The sequence below is a fragment of the Cyanistes caeruleus genome, chromosome 2, assembly GCF_971803275.1.
Source record: "Cyanistes caeruleus chromosome 2, bCyaCae1.hap1.1, whole genome shotgun sequence".
Lineage (NCBI taxonomy): Eukaryota > Metazoa > Chordata > Aves > Passeriformes > Paridae > Cyanistes > Cyanistes caeruleus.
The window spans coordinates 24,741,811-24,763,336 of record NC_141702.1 but is presented as its reverse complement, the minus strand read 5'-3'; the positions used below and the strand labels follow the sequence as shown (position 1 = coordinate 24,763,336).

The 21,526-nt window shown below is 36.0% G+C and overlaps 1 protein-coding gene and 1 long non-coding RNA gene across 3 annotated transcripts in view; one reads left to right on the top strand and one right to left on the bottom strand.

Moving 5' to 3' along the window:
* COL21A1 (collagen type XXI alpha 1 chain) overlaps positions 1–21,526 on the top strand; it is a 125,411-nt gene that overhangs the window by 80,654 nt on the left and 23,231 nt on the right. Inside the window, exons 11-17 of the mRNA XM_023922468.2 lie at positions 579–632; positions 1,579–1,632; positions 3,950–4,003; positions 4,563–4,616; positions 6,268–6,321; positions 6,400–6,453; positions 9,066–9,119. Of these exons, the coding sequence (XP_023778236.2) occupies positions 579–632; positions 1,579–1,632; positions 3,950–4,003; positions 4,563–4,616; positions 6,268–6,321; positions 6,400–6,453; positions 9,066–9,119 (378 nt within the window). The remainder of the gene's footprint in view (positions 1–578; positions 633–1,578; positions 1,633–3,949; positions 4,004–4,562; positions 4,617–6,267; positions 6,322–6,399; positions 6,454–9,065; positions 9,120–21,526) is intronic.
* The window catches only part of LOC111925865 (uncharacterized), a 49,564-nt gene continuing 42,335 nt past the window's right edge, over positions 14,298–21,526 (bottom strand). Inside the window, exon 7 of one of the 2 annotated variants that reach the window (XR_015282846.1) lies at positions 14,298–17,008. This is a non-coding gene — a long non-coding RNA (uncharacterized LOC111925865). The remainder of the gene's footprint in view (positions 17,009–21,526) is intronic. The other variant, XR_015282848.1, reaches the window with a different exon arrangement.

Here is a 21,526-nt window from a genome sequence, read left to right as displayed (position 1 = left end):
GTAGTCCTGATCATTCAAATTATTTTTTTTTATTTGTATAGACTGTTACATACATTCAAGTTCATAACTAAGTGCTTAGTATCAAGAATGGAATTTTTGTTTTGTAGAAATATTATAGAACTAGCTGCATAATGTATTACAACATACCTTGTTTGTTAAAGCTTATTTCTGTAACTGGATAGAAGCCTTTAAAAGTCTTGGCGTATTTCAGATATTTTTCTTAAGAGAGAGAGAGAGAGAGAAAAAATGTGTCTACATATGTGGATTATTTTTTTTTTCCAGTGGAAAATAAAACAATATGCTTGTTATGCTTTTGTGTAACAATTCTAAAATAACTGGTTTTAGCTAAAGTCTGGAGGCTGAGAACTTCAGCTGCAGATATGAAAGCTTTGAAAGTTGATATCTAAATCCAAAATGTATGATTGTGATAGCTAAAGTTGATAAAATCTGTGACCTAAAATTATAGGGTTGTGACAAAAGTTCTCTAGTAAGCAGGAGGATTTTTTTTTTTAAATAGATATTTGGAAATTTGTGTATGTTGTTTCTGAAAAGTCACAAGTCCTGGTTCTTTTCTTTAGGGATACCAGGGATCAGCAGGAACTCCAGGTATCCCAGGAAATCCAGGGATTCAAGTGAGTTTCTGTTTCATTGCTAGAATTTGAATATCTGACACAAATCCTGCCAAGTCTCTCTCTTTGTCATTGAGAGTTGAGGTGTGGGGAATGAAGAGGGCTCAAGGGGTGTCATGAAATCAGAGGCCATCCTTGGGTGAATTGCTTTGAAATTCACATGGCTTTGGGGTTTGTAGGTAGGCTGACAATTAGACTACAAATCTAAACCATGCTAGGTAAGGCCTCTAGAAGTGGATTCAGCTGCAGCTTAGACATTTTTATCCCAATCCAGGAGCCAAACAGTAGTTTTTTCAATTTTTCTATGTACCACTAGCAGTGATCTGAACTCTTGTCATGGTGATGGATTGCCCACAATTCACACATCCAAAACAAGATTTCACATAAAGCCCAGATTGATGGAGGAGAATTCTTTTTCTTTGTTGTATTAATTTAGTAGTCCTTACTGAGACAGTTGTTGGAAACCTGTGCTGTATTTTACTTTTGGTATGATCCAGTCTGAATGACAGTCAAGGATTTACTCATTTGTGGAATTAAATATCTGAGAGCCTGCTGGGTCCAAGAGCAAGCCTGCAAAATGGCATTTGTGGACGCTGTCTGATGGGCTATTGAAGGGGACATCTCTGGGCTCACGTGTTGACAGGCTGTGATTTTGAACAGGCTAGTATGGTTGTGTGACATTCTTTTTTTACCTTGGGCGGTCCTTGGTTAGAGCAAAAGATTGTTTCAGTGTTCCTCAGTCATGGATTATGATAGTGTGCTGTGTTCATCCATGCTGGGTACAGATTACACTTAGTTCTGCTTTTGTGTCCAGTCATCAAAATGTTGGAATCAGGCAGCTGACACATTGTTCTCTGGCCCATGTTGTGTCACGTTTCTGTGTCTAATTCTGGATCAGATTGTATTAGTATTAGTATTTCAACTTGTGTTCATTTCTTTCTCAATCTAGGGACCTCGTGGCTTGCCAGGTATCAAGGGAGAACCAGGAAAAGATGGGGCAAAGGTAAAAGAACCCAAACAAGAATAATAGATAGTAAGGTTTTACTCTTACCTTTTATAATTTTTGGTTTTACAGGTATACAGAATATACATTTATACAAAATAGTATTTTCACATGAGTGTTCTGTGAGAATTGTTCAGTAAAAGGGTAATAAGGACGGACTAAATTCCCAACAAATTTAAATTCCGACTCTGTCTTTCTTTATTTAATAAAGTTTATATAGGCTTTAGCACTGCCAGTAACAACTTTATTTTACTGAATAACATATACTTAGAAAGTGTATGCAAATATGGGTACCTGGAAGCACAATACAGACATCTGTCAGAATGGTTTCTTTTTAACTCTTCACTCTTTTTAAGTGTGTGTCCGAATAACTTAGGTAGGAATTCCTGGATGACAATTTTTATCAGAAAACACTGACTAATTGAACCCAAAATTTTTGTGGGAAATTCTAGCTGAGGTGTAGCCAGTAGCTTGGAGGTATAGACAGATGTAGAAGCTTATATGTAATTGTCTTCTGGTAATCAGGATAAACTTGACTCTGGATCTTCTTTATATGCAGTAAATAAACTGCCCTTGGCTATGGCCTTCTCTCACATTTCTGCCCTATGTTTAGAAAAGTTCTAAGCTGATTTTGATGTACAATTATTTTGGTTTTGATTCATTACAACTTCAAAGCTCTTTCTGTGAAACAAGCACTTGTTTTCCCAATTAATCTTAGAATTTTTCTTTCTAAAGTTCCCAATAAGCAAGTCCTTAAATTCATCACTGTTCAGCAGAATTCTCAAATTCATGGTTAGAACTGAAAAATTTCTTATGTGTTCTGTACTTTATTCATCTCAATCAAACTGATTTTAGAAGTTAATCTAACCAATCAATCAGTATTGGGCTATATGTAGAAATTACGGTGCTGCTGATGAAAAACTGATTGCCTTGCAGTGCAGGGTTGTGACAGACAGAATGTTTCCTGTTACTCAGTCTAGCCTTGTTTAAAATGTGCCAAGAAATAGGGCTTCCACCACTGTTTCAGAGAAAATTTCCATTGTAAAATAGGTCTTGCCATTAGAATTTTTTTTCCTGGAAATCCTGGCCAAATTTTCATCTCTTTATTTCACTCAATTGCTTGTAAAGTTTCTCTAGTAGCTAATTTAAAATAGTTTTAATTTTCAAATGTTTTAGTTCAATAATTGAACCACCACTTCTGAGTAGAAACCAAGGCTCCGCTCTTTTTCATTAAGAAGCAATGGATATATGAAGCGTTAGCTTTATACCCTTTGCTGATTTTTGAACTCCATTCCATTGTCTGCTTTTAATATTTATTTGTTGAGAGATGTTTTGATAGCATTTACCCACAAGCTGTCATTCCTGTGGTCATGTTCCTGCCTACCTCAAATATATGAGAGACCTTTCCAAATCTGCTTAGGCATGAATGGCTTTGATAAACAGCATTGAGACATGTTGTCCTAGTTTAACCCTTGTCTTAGAATTTGAAATATTATATGAAATAACTTTCTGAGCATAGTTTACTGTAACTTCTATCTGACTGAAATATATTAAACAAACTGAAATCTATGGTTCAATATAAAAGTAGGTATTAACAGAAAGGAAACATTCTGATTGTCCAAAAATGATTTTGTGATTAGCTGTTTTCTCAAGTGAAGTAGTCTATTGAACCAAGCAACTAGGATAGGTTTTATTGTTTTAAGTCAAGTAGTGACAAGTTTTAATTTAGGATTTTGTTGTTATTGCTCAAGGGAACTTGCAGACAAATTGTCAGTTCAATATCTTCAGCAGTAATAGCAAAAGTTTGGAATTCCTGATACCTGACACCTCTGAGAACAATCAAAAGAGCTGGTATCTTGTCTTTTCAATTGCCAACTGCTTTTACCTAAGTGGATTCTCTTTTCTCTGAAATGAGAACTCATTTGTCAATTTGCCAATGTTGTTTTATAAGTGTATTTTTTTAAATTTAGTTTCTTTTTTAGAGTACATACCTAATATCTTATTTTTAATACTTCACTTATCCAGAGTAAGCTGGTAGGAAATCTCATAAGGTCATGAATTGCTGCTTTCGAACCTCCATAAGACTTACTAAAAGATTAATGTAAATTTAGTTTAAAATTAAGTGAGTAAGGTTGGTTTTTTTATGTAGTGAATTTTGTTTAAAGATGAAAAAACTCTTATCAGTCATACCAATATTATGAAGTTGATACAGTGATAAATTATATCTTTCTACTATTTTTTGTTCATGAGAATATGAGTGTTGTAGTATATTTCCAGTATTTTGACTCAAGAATTTAAAATATGTTTGTTGTTTCAGGGTGACAGTGGACTACCTGGTTTTCCTGGATTACATGGCATGCCAGCACCAAAGGTAGGAATTAAATATTTCTTGTTTCAATATTCCTGTGTTTCAGCTTGCCATGTAGTTTTAATTTAAAGGCTAAACAAGTCTATACACAATACTGTTTCAGAGAATTTGCTAAATTGCTCAAAATGAATAGATATGAAGGTGGTATTTAGGGAAGATACATGCCGTGGGACTTCATTACATAGATATCAAACAATAGAAACCATCTGTTATTTAATTTCATTTTGCTCTATGGGATTTTATATTAATTTGATTTTACTACTACTTAGAGGATTCTTCATCACAAATAATATGTTAGAAAAAACTTTCTATAGAAAGTAGAAGCCTTAGCCTGTGAGCTGTGGTTTGTCTCACCATCAGTGCTGGACATTCTGGCCTTCTCTTGGAAAGCTGGGAAAACTCAGGATTTGCATTTAAGTCCTGGGCATATTTTCTCTATCACAGGGAGTTCTTTGCCTTCTTTATGTCTGTTACACATGTATACTTTATATATATATAAATATATCTTGATGTAACTGCTTCTATTTTAAAAATTAACTTGCTCCATGTGCATTTTGTCTAGGGAGAAAGAGGTCCTAAAGGAGATCAAGGAGAGCCAGGAATATATGGAAAAAAGGCAAGTGACTTTATAGGCATAAATTGAAACAAAATGCTCTTAGTATCTGTGATGGGGTCACTTAGACTGGCTGCCTGGTGCAAACCCTCAAGCACATCTCTCGATCTCCCTTCTCAACACTATGAGGGAGAAAATAAGAAAGAAAAGCTTGATGGTCCAGATAAGAGAGATTACCTTCCAGTTACTGTCACAGGCAAAACAGTGGCTACCCAGGGAAAATTAATTTAATTTATTGACAACTAAAATAAGTTTTGACAGTGAGAAAAAAAAACCAAACAACAAAACCCCTTTCTCCTCCACCCTGCCATTTCCCAAGCTCAGCTTCCCTCCTTCATGGGATAGGAAATGGGGAGCAAGGTAGGGTGGTCTTTAACAGCTTCTCCCCGCTCTTCCTCCTCACACTCCTCCCCTGCTCCAGTGCAGGTCTTTCAGGGCCATCTGGGCAAACCTGGTCTTGAGGGATTCTCCATGGGCTGCACCATGGCTACCACAGCTCCTCCATGGCCCCCTCCAAAGGCCACAGGGGCATCACTGCTCCAGCATCCTCTTCTTGGTGTCCGCTTTTCTCCTCTTCCCTTATTTTGTTGGTGTCATGTTTCTGTCCCTTGTTAAACACATTCCCCATTCCTGCCCTGGCCATGGCTCAGCTGCACCCTGTCGGGGGCATCTGTGTCTGGCTGGAACCGGCTGTGTATGGCTGAAACTGGCTGTGTCCGGCTGTGTCCGGCTGTGTCCGGCTGGAACCGGCTGTGTCCGGCTGTGTACGGCTGTGTCTGGCTGAAACTGGCTGTGTCTGGCTGGAACCGGCTGTGTCCGGCTGTGTCTGGCTGGAACCGGCTGTGTCCGGCTGTGTCTGGCTGGGGCAGCCCCAGCCTCCCCTCATGGAGCCCCTGCATTCCCACTGGGAGCCTGGGCATGAGAACCCCAGACAGCATAATTAACATTTTTATAACATGCATCTTCACAGAAAATATAATTCTTTATTTACAGCTCAGAAAAATGTTCACGTTTTTACTGGAAGTATCTACTTTTAGTAATGTCAAACTCACACTCTGCTTATTTGGATATTTTGAGAACCTTTTCATTCTCTTAATGGATTGGTGTAATTAATTTTCACATAGCACAAAATGCATGCATTTTTTGTAAATATGGAACACACCATATAAGAGGCATAAGTAATAATTATATTGCAAAGCTGTCTATGTTTTTTAATACAGATGTACATATAACCAAACGAGAGAGAGTGGGAGGAGTTAGGGGAGGGAGGAGCACATGAAAGGAGTGAGGCTGATGGCAGATGGGAAGAGAGATGTTTTAATGTGTATTTTATATAAAGCACAGAGTATAGTTTGGCTCTCCAGAGTTAACAGCTATATTTTCACCTGGCCTTATATTTGCTTCATGTGTTCAGTAGTTTAGAGTTTTAAGCAATTTGAAAGAGGGTCTTTGTGAGCATTTCTGTAGTTTGAAGCACATTTTTGTTTATGTAATGGGGTTGTAGTTATTAATTGACAACTACCTGAGTTAAGAAAGAAACAGATCTGTACTTTTTCAAAATGAGAAATAACATACATGAATTATTGGTTAAATATATTGAATTTGCAGCATAGATGTTGAACACTACTTACTTTCCACTTGCTGTTTTTTTCAGGGTTCAAAAGGAGAGAAGGGTGATACAGGGTTTCCAGGAATGCCTGGGCGATCTGTAAGTTTTCTGAAGACAATTTGTCGTTAGCTTTTGCTTCTTAATTTACCTGCTGATTACTGTTAAATGTTGCCACAGGGAGACCCTGGCAGAAATGGGAAAGATGGATTACCGGGCAGTCCTGGCTTCAAGGTATGTAGAAATGTGTATTAATATCTTGGCAGAAGTCTTCAATAGCATTGCTCATGGTGTAAACATGCAAATTTTATTCTGTGGAGTATTACTAGAAATCAAAATAATGTTGCTACTGGGAGATGTGGGAGTTTACTGCAGCAATGAGCAGACTTCATTGCTTTCAGTTGTTCTGTGAGGAGAGGCAAAGCTTTTATTAAGAGTGTGTTAGTGATCATTAGAGATTGTTTATACTTTATCTCCCTTACCCTTTTCTCTAGCCCTGTGTTTCTCTATGTGTTTCTCTAACCCTATGATTCTGTTAAAGAGATTTATATACAAGCATGCACTAGAGGACATAATTGCTTTTGAAGGGAGCTACAGGAAAATTAAGGAAAAATACCTTCAGTATTGGATTAATGTTTTTGTATGTGTCTTTATTCACTTCACTATGCAGTGCTGTTTGTATTTAATGTAGAACAGTTTTTCAAGTCAACTAAGTATGTGCCTACCGTGAAAAAGGCAACAGGATCTGGTATTTCTATGATGTATTGCAGTCTGTGTGCTCACTGGACGTTTTGCTTGCCAAGTTGTTGTTTGCACTGCTCTAATTTGTGAAAATATGGTGTTCAGTAGTATCAATTTTAAGTTCACAGGGAAAAGATTTTAATAATATGTGATGTAAATGCTCAATTGAATTGATCTAAAGGAGCTTTTTCAACAGCTTTGTTCCTCTAAGTTGTTGTTGTTTTTTTTTTAATAACAGTGAAATTATCTAGGGCTGAGCAAGATCAATGTTACTTCAGTGTCCAAAAATGCAAATGTACTTCTGAGTGCATTTGTCTAAATTCATATTGCTGTAGTTGGAGATCTGGATCTTCTCTTTTGTGACCATGCTTGTCTAGTGCAGTTGGGGATGCAGCTGGCATATCTGTGACATCTGCTGCAGCAGGGACATATGACACAGGACCTGTGAGAGACCTAAAATCTTCCAGGCAGCAGCTGTTAATGAGGTGGATCCAGGGTAAGGCCAGTGGAGTCTGGAGAGTAATTCAGCTCAGAAAAGGCAAACTCATAGGGATCAGTTTAGCTGTGCACATAAAAGCCCCTGGTACAGTTGAAATTCATTAGTGTCCAAAACATCCTCAGGGAACTGAAAAATGTAAGTCCTATGTAAAGCCAGTGCTTTTCTGCAGTGGGACTAAACAAGATATCATTGGGCGTCTCAAATACAACCAAATGTCTGTGTGTGGTCAGTGGAATTCAACTCCTGATGTCTGGTCAGCTGAATTAGTCCTTCAACAATTTTCCAGACTAGACTTCTGTTATCTGTGATATGAGCTTGGTTCCCTCCAGGAATTTATTTCAAATTAACCTTCTCTTATTTTACATATATATGTGTATATATACATATATACATACATACATACATACACACACATATATATATGCACACATACACTCACACACAGATATCATTGCTAAGTTGGAGGAGAATTTCTTTCTCTGGTACTTCAGAATGTAGGAAAAAAGATACTAGATTTTTTTTCTTTTCTAGTATTTGATAACATGGACAGGTAATAGTCACAGTTAACATTAACATAAAATTTTAACTGTCACTGGTGGTAATTTAGAGTGAAGCATTGTGTTGCTAAAGCATGAATTTGGAGAGTACTTTCATATGTTTTATGCTTGTAAGCAATATACAGAGAATTCAGTACATTGTGTGAATGTGTGTACATTTCAACTGAAAGACATTTTCTGGACTATTTTCCTTATTATTGTGGTACCAAAAATATGATGTGCTCATTATGTTTTATTAATTTTATAATATAATAGTTAATAGAAACCATATTTTTCATTCAAACATTTTGTTAGCCTGACTTCAACATCTGCTTGCTATAAAACACTGCTTCATTCTGAGTCTGTAATCAAATTCAGAACAGTAACAAACAGGCTGTCTTTGAAGGAAATTTCTATTGGTGCTTTCCTTGTTTTTTACAATATTCATTTTGGGAAACAATGTGGAAAAAACATGGCTTGAAACCCACATGCTACCCATTGTTACTTCAAGTCCAGCTTTTATAATTTTAAGTTAATTAGTGCCAGATTATTTTGTACGTGTGTGTCTTTATAGCTGTCTACATTATATCTGTATCTCTGCCTTTTTTAATGTGCTTTTATTTCTGAAATTATTCAAATTTTCAAAATCCTTTAGTATTATATTAGATATATAAATAATAGATATAATTTAATGTCATGCATACTTTGTGGTACTGCAGTATTCTGAAGTACTGTGAAATATTTTTTCATACTATTATTTATACTAACAATTAAACAGTAACAGTCTGTTATTGTTTTATGCATATTTTTCTACTAGAAATAGCTGTTCTGAGTGAAAAGAAAATTTTCTCTCATCTCTTTGCAAACTGATAGCTGTCAGACACAACATGAGGGAATATTGGATTGATGATTCTTCTTGCTGTGTCTTAAACTGTTGACAGATGTTTGGTGAAGTCTCAATGTGTATTGGTTTGAAATTTTACTTAGATTAAAAATACTATTTACTATTTAAAATAATAATTTTTATTATGAAAATAGGCTTGTTTTCTTAAGACTTTTTTTATTTAAAGGGAGAAGTTGGGCAGCCTGGATCTCCAGGCCTAGAAGGACATCGAGGAGAGCCTGTAAGTGATTAAGTTGCTGACATATCCTTATGTACTGGTTTGTTAGTTTGTTGGGTTTTGTCTTTTTTTGTTTGGTTTTGTTTGGTTTTGTTTTTTGGTTTTTTTTTGTTTATAGCTATTGTACTTCATGTTTAATTGATATAGATTTGAATTGGTTGATATGTACATTTTTAAAAAGTGCTTGCTTATTTTCTGCTGTTCATCTTTAAATTTGATTAAATTAAAATAAAGAAACAAGCCCTTAAAGTCAAAGATGCCTCAAAAGAGAAGATTCTTCACCTTATCACTGTTCTATATTCTGAGATATATATATGTATATGGTATAAAATTGTCTTGTTATTGACTTCTGTCCTTTTGATGTTGTGGTATAGTTAGATATTAATAATTACTTGAAATGAGATTCTGGATGGGTTTGACTCTCATTTCTGCTACATGGTGTATCTTCTTGTAGATACTTGTTAAACACTTTTAAAGTCTATTTTTTTACTATGTACCACTGCCTTTCCTTTGCCCAGTTTTACTGGCCTTTTACTTCCTTGCATCTTCTTACACCCTATTATCTGCATCCCTGTTCTTGCCTGGCTGGGGAACATGCTGCTTTGTTTTCGCTTTGCTTGTTTCCAAAGACATTGTTCCTCTACCGGTATTTGGGAAGCTCATTTTACCTCCTCTTAATATCTAATAGCTGGGCTTTGTCCTCCTTCTTGTTTCCTCATTTGGCTCTTCCAGGCCAGCAGACTGCTTGAAGCAGATGAGCCAAGATAGCAGCTTTGAGTGCTGAGAGGCAGCCAGCTGTCTTCAAACCATCGGTAATTCTTCTGCAGGCCAAGAGCAGTAAACAGTGCTCAGTTGGTGGAGCACTGCCTTACAGATGAATTACATTCTGAATTACGTTTTGAATTGTGGGATAAAGAGATATAGCTTTATGCAGTCAGAAATTTTGAGTTATTGAGTGTAAAGAGAGGCAGTCTGATTTACATGATAGTGAAATCTGATAGAAAGTTTTGATAATGAGAAGTTGGAAGTAACACTTCCAGCTGAAAAATTCTGAAAGTTTTTAATTTAAAATTTTAATATATTCATCAAAACCTCCTAAAACATTTTGAGTAGACTACAAAACACTGAGAAATCATGCCCAAGAGACTGTCTTCCCACTTGTCTGGCTTAAGTGAGAAACATACATAATTCCTTCCTTGGCTTTATTTTTTCCTCTTTTTCTGCCCCAAATAACTGTGAAGTGTTTTAGTCTTTTACAGTCTTCTGCAGTCTTCATATGTAAGAAAGACTGAAAGTGAATGGTAGTTAAATATCACAAAATACAACAAAAGGGATTTTGGTGTAGTTGGGAAGTTGGTACACCATAACAAATGTGTTGGGATAAAAATTAGTTCTGTTATTGTCCCAAGCCTTGATTTGTCTCTTTTCATTTTACAAAAGAAATGTTAGTTGGTCATTGTGATTTTTTTAAAAAATTAATCTAAGAAATGGAAGGGAAAGGGCATTTCTGACCTAGAGAAATGGAAATATTTAATACTTTAACAGTTCTCCTTCTAGTGGGATGGCATTTGTTAAGTATGAACTGTATCTACTAATGAAATATATTTTGCTTTAAAGTTAATAAAAATGTTTCACAATATAACATTTTAGACAGTAAACTCATCACTAAAGTCCCATTATTTTGCTTTAAAGAGAAATGAAGCGGTAGATTTAAGACATTAAAAGTCCTAAGAAATCTTCTAAAATCACTGTAAAATACTATAGAGGGAGACTTCCAAAATACAACTACAAAAGATTTAAACAATCTTAATGGAGCAAGCTGAATGGCATTGTATGTTTCATTTATAATCAGTGGGGGTTCTGAAGAATAGAAAATCCACATGCTGACCATGGAATTGCCTCAAGGTCATCGTTAGGGAATGTAAGACACTGAGTTATCCCTGCTTATCTGCCTCTATTGCTGATGTTGCACCATCCTGCATGAGCAAACACAGTGCTCCCATCTATTTAGGGCCTGGAGGAGGAGCAAAGAGCAGAGTAGTTCAGTGCCAAAATGTTGTGGTGTGTGGATTGAGGAAAATTAAAGCTATTCTCAGCTGTGAGATATATGGGTTCCACTATTCAAGTAGAGGATAATTGGTTTTCACCTGTTGGAAAGTGAGCTGGATTTTGGTGTGATGTACACTTACTGCTTGTGTTGCTTCTGTTGTTCTCTCAATGTGTATTTGAAATGTAATGTGTAAGTACCTCCTCTTGGCTCCCCTTCTGTGGAATTCAGTGTAAACTTCTCTGGTGGGATACCCTTATAGTTAGGGCAGTGGTGTGGAAGAGAGGGATTGTACTCTGCCATCCCTGGGACAGCCAAATAGGCTGCCTAAGCACAAGACAAGCCTTGGATGATACAGTTGAATCTGGATGACTTTATATCATTAACTAGCCACATGCAGCTGTGGCCCTGGGACAGCTCAGCAGGTTGTGTGGATGGATATGCCACCCACACAAACATACATGCAGACAGTCTATTTCTTTCATTCAGCCACATTAGTGTTAGACATGGCTTCATTTGTTAAGTTGATGATTTAAAAAATAGTCATCTTATGATCCTTCTTGCTTTAGCAAATAAAAACAACATGGTTGTGAAATGAGTGCATCTTGAGACAACATCTAAGGAGCAGCTGTCTAGAATGGAGAGCACAGGTGAACTGAACTCCTGTTGCCTCCAGCCTTTGAGATGTGTGGTAATTTTTTGGACAGAATATTTTCTGGAATATTATTACTCTTACTAATCCCCAAAGTTACAAACAGAAAAAGTAGGTTGTAAAGATATGTAAATCATGTCAAGAAATGTGCTTGATTTTCCTCAGTAATACTATTTGGAACTTCAGTTAACCAGACTATCCCAGTTCTAGCCACTCTGTAGAATAACATGACAGTATGGACAGAATAATTTAGATAGGGTTTGGTAAAGGTAGTAATCAAGCTCATTTTCCTGATGACAAGAACAGGCAATGCTGTCACTTAAGTAGCTCAATGGCTAGTCATCTATCATACTGATGACAGGCTGTTTTGATAAATACTTTTTTTTTTTGAGGGACCAAATTTATTCTGTAGAATAAATTTATTCTATAGAATAAATCAAGATTTATTTGAGCTTAATTTCATCCTGACTGTCCTTTTTAGCATAGGTAGAATTTTTCAGAATTGGGTTTCAGTGGAAGCTCCTTGTGTTTGCAATTATGCAGATGAGAACTCTGAAGTGAGTGCTTGTGGGTAAAGCTGGCAGGACATTTATGGCACTCTCCTAGGCCTAGCATATGCTCTCCTGCCACAAGTAATATGTCTGAGCATTTGCAACTGCTCATGTTTACTCTCCAGAAATCATATTTTTCAGAAATACATCTGCAAATACTTAAAATGGTAGAGTTTTGTCTCAATATTTAGGTCACATTGCAAGACCTCAGATGTGGCCTCATTTGTGCCAGCGATAGCAGCATAACATGACTTTCAGCTTCTGACCTGACTCCCACTGTTATACCTATGCTCCTGGTTTGTCTGTTGATTTTTCATAACTGCATCAGGAATGCCAGATTTAGATCAATGCATTCTTTGATAAAAATGTGTGTTTTATGCTAGGCAATGGTAGCATAATACTTTTTGAAGTATGTTCAAGATACACTACAATGTACAACAGAAGTTATAGTGTTCATAATTCAGAAATCCTGGAAGCAAACTGGTATAGCCAGATATCCTGTATGTTTGGAAAGCAAATACAAAGTTAATGGAATTCAATTGCATCTAATAACTATGCTGAGATTGATAGAAGCAGGAAAAAAGGAAGGAACAATCCTGATTTAGTAATCTAGTAGTATGCAAAGTCTGGGTGGTTTTTGTTACTATTATTTTCCTCTCTGTCATGCAGTGTCTTGATAGATGCTCCTGATGTTATGTTGGTTAGTACCAATTTTAGGTACTAAGATGCCATTTACTCAACATTTGTATTATGTATTTGCATTTACATACTGAGTTATGAAGTACTTAGGATAAAAGCAAACTTAAAACCTCTATTGTATATCTGAACAGTAAGTTGTGAAAAAGTTCCTTTCTGAAAGTGTTACTTTATTTTTTTTCTGCCTGATTATTGTGTTTCTGCTTTTAATCTCTTCATGGATTAAAGCATAAAGATCCTGTTGTATTTCCAGTGCTGAAAAGATCATATATCGTGTGAATTTATTACTTGTGGAAATATTCCATAGAGCACTAATTACTCCTTCAGATTTTATATCACCTTAAATTAGGCCCTGTTATAAAATAGCACTCTCCTTGTAACTAGTCTATAAAGAAGAAATTATTTCCTGACAGTTTTTAAGAGAAAATTGATCAGGAGACTCAACAAAGTGGTTGGTGTGAGTCTGTCAAAATTTTTAGTTTCTGATCCGATATTCATGCTTTTCTACTAGTCTGAGATGCCTTGATAGTAGGACCTGAGCTCTCAAGGCCTGCTTTTCAAAGGTGTCAGCATTACAGTCATAAGAGATGTAAAGACTAGCATTTTCTCTGCAGATGATGTCTTGTGGGTCTCAAAAGAATACCTGTATCTTTTTGAAAATTCTGATTTTTACCTGTAAATAAAAAAATAAGTTGTTATTTGGGTGGGATGATTTTTTAATGCATAAACAGGTGATAGTGATGATTTTTGTGGGCATATGCCATGCATCATTTTTTCTTTACAAATAGGTTTGGTTAGTTGAATGCACTTCTTGGTATTGTTTTTTTTTTTTTTATTCCTTCTTCTAATATCTAAACTGTTGAAGTAGACAGGGTAGAATCTTGCTGATGACTTTCTGAGTGCTCAAGCTATGTAACAGATGTTGTTGGTTTTGTTCTCACTTGAGAAAGTGGGGAGATGACAGCTTTGACCACACAATACTCTCAGCAATCATTTGGTAATTACATGGTGCGGTAAATTCAAACATGTTTTTTAGCCTGAATGCATGTTTTTCTGTCAAGTATAACTTCTAGGTAGCTGTATATATTTTGAGCAGACTTTATCTTCAACTTAGGTTATCTACATTCTGACAAGTTATTTTAACTAAATTCATTCCATGCTATAATTACAGAAGAAGATAGATATGAGAATAGTGGTGTAATGAAGGAGGTAATTAAAAGACTTCTAGAACTTCAGGCAGGCTAATCTGCATTACTTTATTATTCCCAGTTGACAAAGATGCTACAAGACATTACAGTCTAGCTGCTGATCCAAAGCGTATTGAAGTCAATGGAAAGATTCTCATTGAATTCAGCCTGGACTGGGGCCACAAAAAATGCTGTAATAAACTTGGACCCACTAACCTAATGCAGCTTGGAAAATAATGCCTGCTTTTCTAAGTTGTAAAGCTAACAGTTCTCTCCCAACTAATTCACACTTTCTGCCTGTTCATCATGATTTCTAATTTTAAAATTTATTTCCTCCCACAGTGGAATTACATTAATATAATGATTTTCTATAATTATAATATCTTTTTTTGTCTCTGTTTTGCCTACAGAGACTTGGGAAAGTATTTTTTATTATTTTTTTCAGGTAATGCCATTTTAAATTTTATGATTTTGGAAAATCATGTAGAGAAGAGGTGGCATGCCCTGATAACATATCTTTAAGACTGTTTTATAAAGACGATGTTAACAAAGGGAAATTCTTAAAAGTTGTAGGGAACTATAAAAGGACCTGTAAACCCATTGTGGACATGAATGGCATATGCTATAAATAGTTGTAAATGGTACTCAAAGTACTGTTTTCTGCTTGTATGCTGTAGTGACCTTTTTATGGCTACCCTGGCACTTTTTTCACTAATTGCTTTGCTGATACAAGTTAGATGCCAGCATTTCTCCCCTATTGTGAACTGTTTTGTGAACACAAAGATAGGAATACCTCTATCAAATGTGTTTTAACAATTTAAAATATTTCTACAGGCTTGGCAAGCTGTGTTCTAATAAACAGGTGTTTATAATTTGTTAAAATCTCTTTTAATAACTTGTTAATATTTTTTTAACTGAAAAAGAATATTAAAACAATATGATTCTGAAAGAATTGTCCTTCATTGAATACTTGAAGATGCAGCTTTGTTAAAGAGTGCAATAACTGACTTCTAAGAACAAAATTAGTGGTAGTGATGATTTATTTGTATTCCATGACTGATTCCAATGAGATAGACCTGTTTATACACAAAACCAGAGGCTCTTCTGAAGAGTCTGAATTCTTCTATGCATTAAAATAATTTGGGGTATTTTTTGAGATTTTCGTATAGAGACTTTGAGCTCAGTATTATTCATCTTGGTTATCTGTACTAGAAAGTGAGCTTTAATTGCAAGATGAAGTGCTTTGGCACAAACTTATCCCGTCTCGAGCAAGACACATGTTGTTCCACCTGTGTTTTTCCCCCTGAGGGAATGACAATATGTAGCTTGAACCTTTAGCTGTCATGTTTTCAGCTTGGCTTAGAGGGAGTCTAGGGATCTGGTTTGAAACTAAGAGTGAATCAGTTTGGTGGTAAGGATGTATTCATTACACATCCAATATACTCTCTCATGGAAATATTCCTGAAAAATACATATAAATGTTTGCCTGTTTAAATGCTTGTGCATTGCAGAGACTGCAGTATGCATGTGCTTACAAACATCACTACCTTTTTTCTCAGTACCAGAAAGTATGTTTTCTTGGTAATAATATTGCAGTGTGTTTTTCTGTAGAAATTGTTTTTTTGGCATTTTAACATTATAGCTATGCAATATGGCAATGTGTTTTTAAGTGGGAAAACATCAGTTTACTACAACTGATTATTATTCAAAAACATTTCTGATGAGCTGTTTTTGTTACTTTGGGCAAATGATGTACTGATACATTTTAAGTATATCACTTAACATACTAATTCTTGGACTGAAAAAAAAAAATTCTAAAAAATCAGTGGACTTGATCAAATGTAGATTTTTGAGAAGTTGAATGGACAAATCCACACAACTGTAAATTGATCTTGTGTTTTTTATCAGAAGTGTCTTTATTCTCAAATATGTTAAAAGTGGGGTTGTTGAATTGGCCTGAAGAATTAAAGCAATATAATGTGTGTGTACTTGTAACTAGTTAGTTCAACCTTCTGAAAATAACTGGTAAATATCTTGAAAGTTAAATGGTACAGTGGAATAAAATAAGTATACCTGAAGTGCTCAACACTCACTTCCTTTGACATGTGATATTTAAAGAAGGACTCATTTGCATTCTTTTTGATCCACCTGGTGTCACTAGTAATATTTTGATCATTCCTGAATGTGTGTGTGTGTTGGTTTGAAAAGACAGGTGTCTGCTAAGGAGGGCAGGAACCTCCCTTAAAATGGAAAAATGTAAACCTTCCCCCCCTCCAAATTATTATAATTTTGAAATCAAGGAGTTCTCAGGCAAAAATATGGGAATAGGAATAACAGTTCTGTACTAGGAAAATTAAAATAAAAGTGCAGTAGTACAAAAAAATTACCACTGACAGAGTCGGAATACAACCTTACAACCTGACTCCCTGTTGGTCAGGGTGTTGGTAGCAGTTTGATTAAATGGTGGCTGCAGTTCTGGAGTGACAGATGTGGTTCTATTGAAGCAATGATCCTGTAGAACGGTGTTGTTTTCCTCTGAAGGTCCAGTGGTGGAGCAGATGGGTCTGGTCTTCCTCTGGGAATCCAGTGGAGGAAGGCTGACTGTGGTGTTCCAAATCTCAGATTATATCCAGGTAGGAAAGCTTGGCTCCTCCCCCTGGGTGGAGCATCTCACGATGGGATGATGGAATTTTATCAGTCATGCAGTGAGACTCAGTGGCCCATTAGCAGAAGAGATCCCCCTTGAGGGCGGATGGGTCCTGGAGGAGATAGAGAACACTGCCCCAACTTGGTTTTAACAGCTGGTAATAGAATACATGCTTTTGGTTACATCTTGCATTGCAACCCAAGATAGTGTGCTAAGAAAGGCTTTTCTGAAAGAGTAAAGGCTTGAACAGAATGTTTGGACTGGTATATGTTGTATATTGGGTTGTATAACTGACCTGTTAGTGCCAGGAAAGTAGATGTTTATACTTCCAGTAATCATAGTGTCACATGTGCTGATTAATCTTTAAAGAACAACATCTTTTAATCTTGCAATTTTCTTCTTAATATTTTATGACTTAGGTAAATATCTGCTGGAATTTCCAGTGACTCTGAAGACCAAAGAGAAACTTCCCCCACCTAATTGCTATACTTAGAAACCAAACATAGAGAGTATGAATGAAGAAGACACTCGGTTAGATTGTAGCAGACATAAATATTTATAATTTCAATTGCTTTTGTTTGCACATTGCTGTTCTGTTCTATGCTTCACAACATGTTTATGGTTACTTAACCACAAATAGAAAGAGATTTACCAAAAGGATGTTTGACTTTCCTTCCTCTGATGTAACTTCAACAGAGTAGTAACAGTGTAGTCAGCTTTCTAGCTAGTCATCCCTCTTCCACATGGGAGAAACCAAAGAAAAAAATTGTACCTGACTCCTCAGAAGGTCTGAGTTACAGCCTTCTTGAGAGCTGTTGTCAAGATGGTGGTGCAATGAACTCTAGCTGTATCTAGCTTTAAGTGCTGTATCTGGCATCAGATCTAGTCTGCATTCTGAGAATTACCCAGAATGGTTTGCATTTCACCTCATATAGTCAAGTATGAGGCTATATTTAGTCTATTTCTTTGATATGATTTTTTTTTTCAACAGTGAAACTGATATCTGCATTCAACTCATCATTAACTCAATGTCTCAATTAGGAGTCATTTTTGTTTCAACTGTCTTAAACAGTTTAAATATTTTGATTAATTAAATTTATTTTAATTGAAGCCCTGCAGAAAATACACAAGAGAAGAACAAACAAACAACTTGTTATTAGTTTTGTGTTCAAGTGGTGGTTGGGCTGTCAAAGTAATTAGTTACTTGTGTTTCTTCTGTGTGACCCTCTTAATCAATACCACCACAGCATTATTCCTCTCCACAAAGAGCTTTAAATGTGAAATTGAGAAACTGATACTCAAGTCTCAGACACTCAAGTAAATATAGTGCTAGAAAATTTGGGGAAATTTGGCACGATAAGTTTCATTTTTTTAATCCTTCCATGCTAAAATTACTGTGAATTAAAGCTATGGAAAGTCTTGTAAGAATACAATCTGGCTTCTGATCTATAACAAAGCAAAATAAAATGTCATGATCTTTAATCAGAATGAATTTAAATCTTCCTACTAATATTATTAAACCATTTAAAGAAGCAACCTTTGCCTCTTATTGTGCAAATTAATTTTTACTCTAGTATTTAGTTTTAGTAATTGAATTTAGCCTTAATGATTGCTGAGGGAGTCAAGGTGTGATTTTCTTTGTGCTCTGGAAGGGCTTGGTCCCAGCCTTTGTTCCAATTTTTCTTAGCTCTTTCTTTAAAGAGGTAACAACTGCCAAACAGGCTTGGACTAAAGGAATCACAGAATTTTTTCTCTTTAAATGGATAGGACTATATAGATTTTTTATTTTTTTTTTCACCTGTTATTTACTGCCAGATTCTCTCTGTCAGAGCTTTGGGACTTTCTTAGCCAAAAATGCAGACTGGCCCATCCCATAATAATCAGCAATGGACCAATTCTTTAGGAATTTTGCAGTCCCTTTTGGAACACAGTTTTACTGTTTTCTTTTGTGCATCCTCTGACCAATTTTTCAGAATCCACCATATTTAAAAAAAAAAAAAAGCAAAAAAAAAGCATGATTTGTTGTCAAATTTGCTCACTGCTAATTTAACTGAGTTGTTCCTTACTATGGGAAAGAGATGTGGCTGAACCCATCTGCATCAGTGTGATCTGTGAGGACAGAGCTCAGGTTATGTGTTGGGTGTAAGGAGCAGAGCAGCAATCAGTGCCCTTCTGGGAGGCTCTGCTGGCCTAAGCCTGCTCTTGTAAGTGCAAGGTGCTCAAACGCTGTGACCCTCCTAAGTTTTTTTTCCGTAATTCAAGTGGTAGAAAAATTTTAAAACAATTTGAAGGCTTGTAAATGCTTGAGTATCAGTGTGTTTAAGTGTCAAACGTGGGTCAGTTTGTCAGGATTTAGGAGTCTGTAAGATTTCTGACAGATTGGATGTTGCTTTTCACAGTCTCTAAGGCTAGCACAATAGGTAGAGGGAAGGCAACATAGTGTCACCTACAGGGCTGGAAGTTCAGTTCTGTCTGCCCACCTTTGGATCCATGAAGATTTGGCAAGTCTGATGCTCATATTCTTTTTAGGGTTCTTTACAAGAAACAAGAGTAACACCAGTTTCAGCCTGTGACAAGATGTACACAGTTTTAATTTTCTATTAGTATTTCCAGCTTACAGATGATAGTTTTCCAAGGTTCGTGCTGTTGGCAGAGCAAAAGGGGTCACTCTGTTCCACATTTAACATGTGTGTTTTATTGCTATAACTGATTTGCCAAAAAAGTGTTTGAAAACTGCGGTCTTACAACTGCAAAGATCTGGGTAATATTTTTTCCTTTCCTGAACTTAATTTAAAGCTGCTATGCTAGTCTGGTGGGTAGTCATTATGTCTGTGGGAATGCTTCTTTGTATGTAGCCTTTTTCTTTCATCAATTGTAACTACTTAGTAGTAGCTGATTCTGTTTCATTGAGTTTCTTTTCCAGTTTTATACATTAGCCAAATTTGGTTCGTCTCTTTCATTCTATCAGGATTATTAAGGATTTGCTATAATCCTTTAAAAAGTGTTTTGATTGTTGTACTTTCATCCAAATTGCGGTACTTTGACTTTTCCTTTTTTTACCTGCCTCCAGTAAATTTCTCATGTATCATCAAGTAGGTTTTTTCAAGTAAGGATCAGTAATACATAAAGAGTTGTGTTTTCCAGGTGTTTAAAGGGATCATGGTAACATGTGGATAGATAGATATCTTTAGTGTATCTTGTTCTATTGCTGTAATTTATGTAAGACCCTTTAAGGTCTTCCCAGAATTAGAATTGCAGATTTTTCAGAGTGGAAGGAACCATTTGATATGAAACTTAAATCAGACAATTCATATATGCTAGAAAAAACATCTTTTTATCAGAAGAAAATAAAATAATAGAGATAATTATACTAAAGTTCTTTACATCTTCCTGGGGAATTGACTGCAAAGCAGTTTGCTCCTAACAGAAGAGCTTTTAGAAACACTCTATAATTTCACATCTTTCAGAGAAGAGATAAAATTTTATGAATATGGGTATGTTACCTGTAGCTTAGAAATTCCTACTCTCCATAATAGAGTGTCTTGTCTTACCAGGCACTGAAGAAATGGGGAATATTAAAGACAGTAGCAGAAAATAAAGAATAGAAATGAGCTAATAGATACTCATTTTAAGACTAAAATAGGTTTAGTTTTGTTCTAGAGAAAGGTCTTCTGCGTGGTTTCTTATGCTGTTTGCAAGCATAAAGTTAACCATAAGGGGGATGCAAATAATCCTGGTGCTAGCTAGAAAAAGCAGAGAATATTTTGAGAGATGTAGCTTGTGTCTTAAGTAAAAATGCTAACATCTAGTTAAACTGTATATAAGGCCCCAGGGAATTTCCTTAATGGATTTTTTTTTTTGTGGGGCTGCATGGAAGAAAGTCCATCTGTTTAAGATAATCCAAAACAAAAATAGACACCTCATGATTAATGAAAACTACAAGAAAATTTTTCCAGGGATTATGAAAACATTTTCCTCTTACAGTTAAATCCATTCTATTACGGTTAAATCCATTGTATCTGCCAGATATTATCAAAGAATGGAGGATTTATTTAAATTGCTGAAACTGGAATAAAATAGGATATACAGACTCTTATAACTGGCATAATTGAGGTTCATTATCACAGCAGAAACAAATTATTGCTTTTGGGTGTTCCGATGTCCCAGCTGTGTAGGCTGCAGCTGAGGAAGACTGCATCCAGGGATTTGGTTGAATACCAGTATGAGCTTCATTTTGCAATGATATTGAGACAGAAGTAGACATCAAGGTGTGTGGGATTTGGCTGCCTGGACATGGCCACCGAGAGCCATTGGAGTTGTATGAGGACAGCTGCAGCATCTGGCATGCACGACACAAATTTTAGAGCAGAGCAGAGTGACATCTTTTTTCAAAGGGCAGATTTGCTATCCCACAGTACCATCAGTGACACTAGAGATTGTTTCAATTATCTTCATGGCATTCAAGTGTCACTTTGGGTCCTGGGCTTACCATGAAAAGCCTCCCCAGGCCTAACCAGACCTTAGAAAGCTGACCTAGGCTTCTAGGTGAGACAGAGTAGAAAATAAATTATTAAACAAGCAACAGAGGCTGAATAAAGAATCAGGACAGCAGTCCTAACCCAGTCTCTAA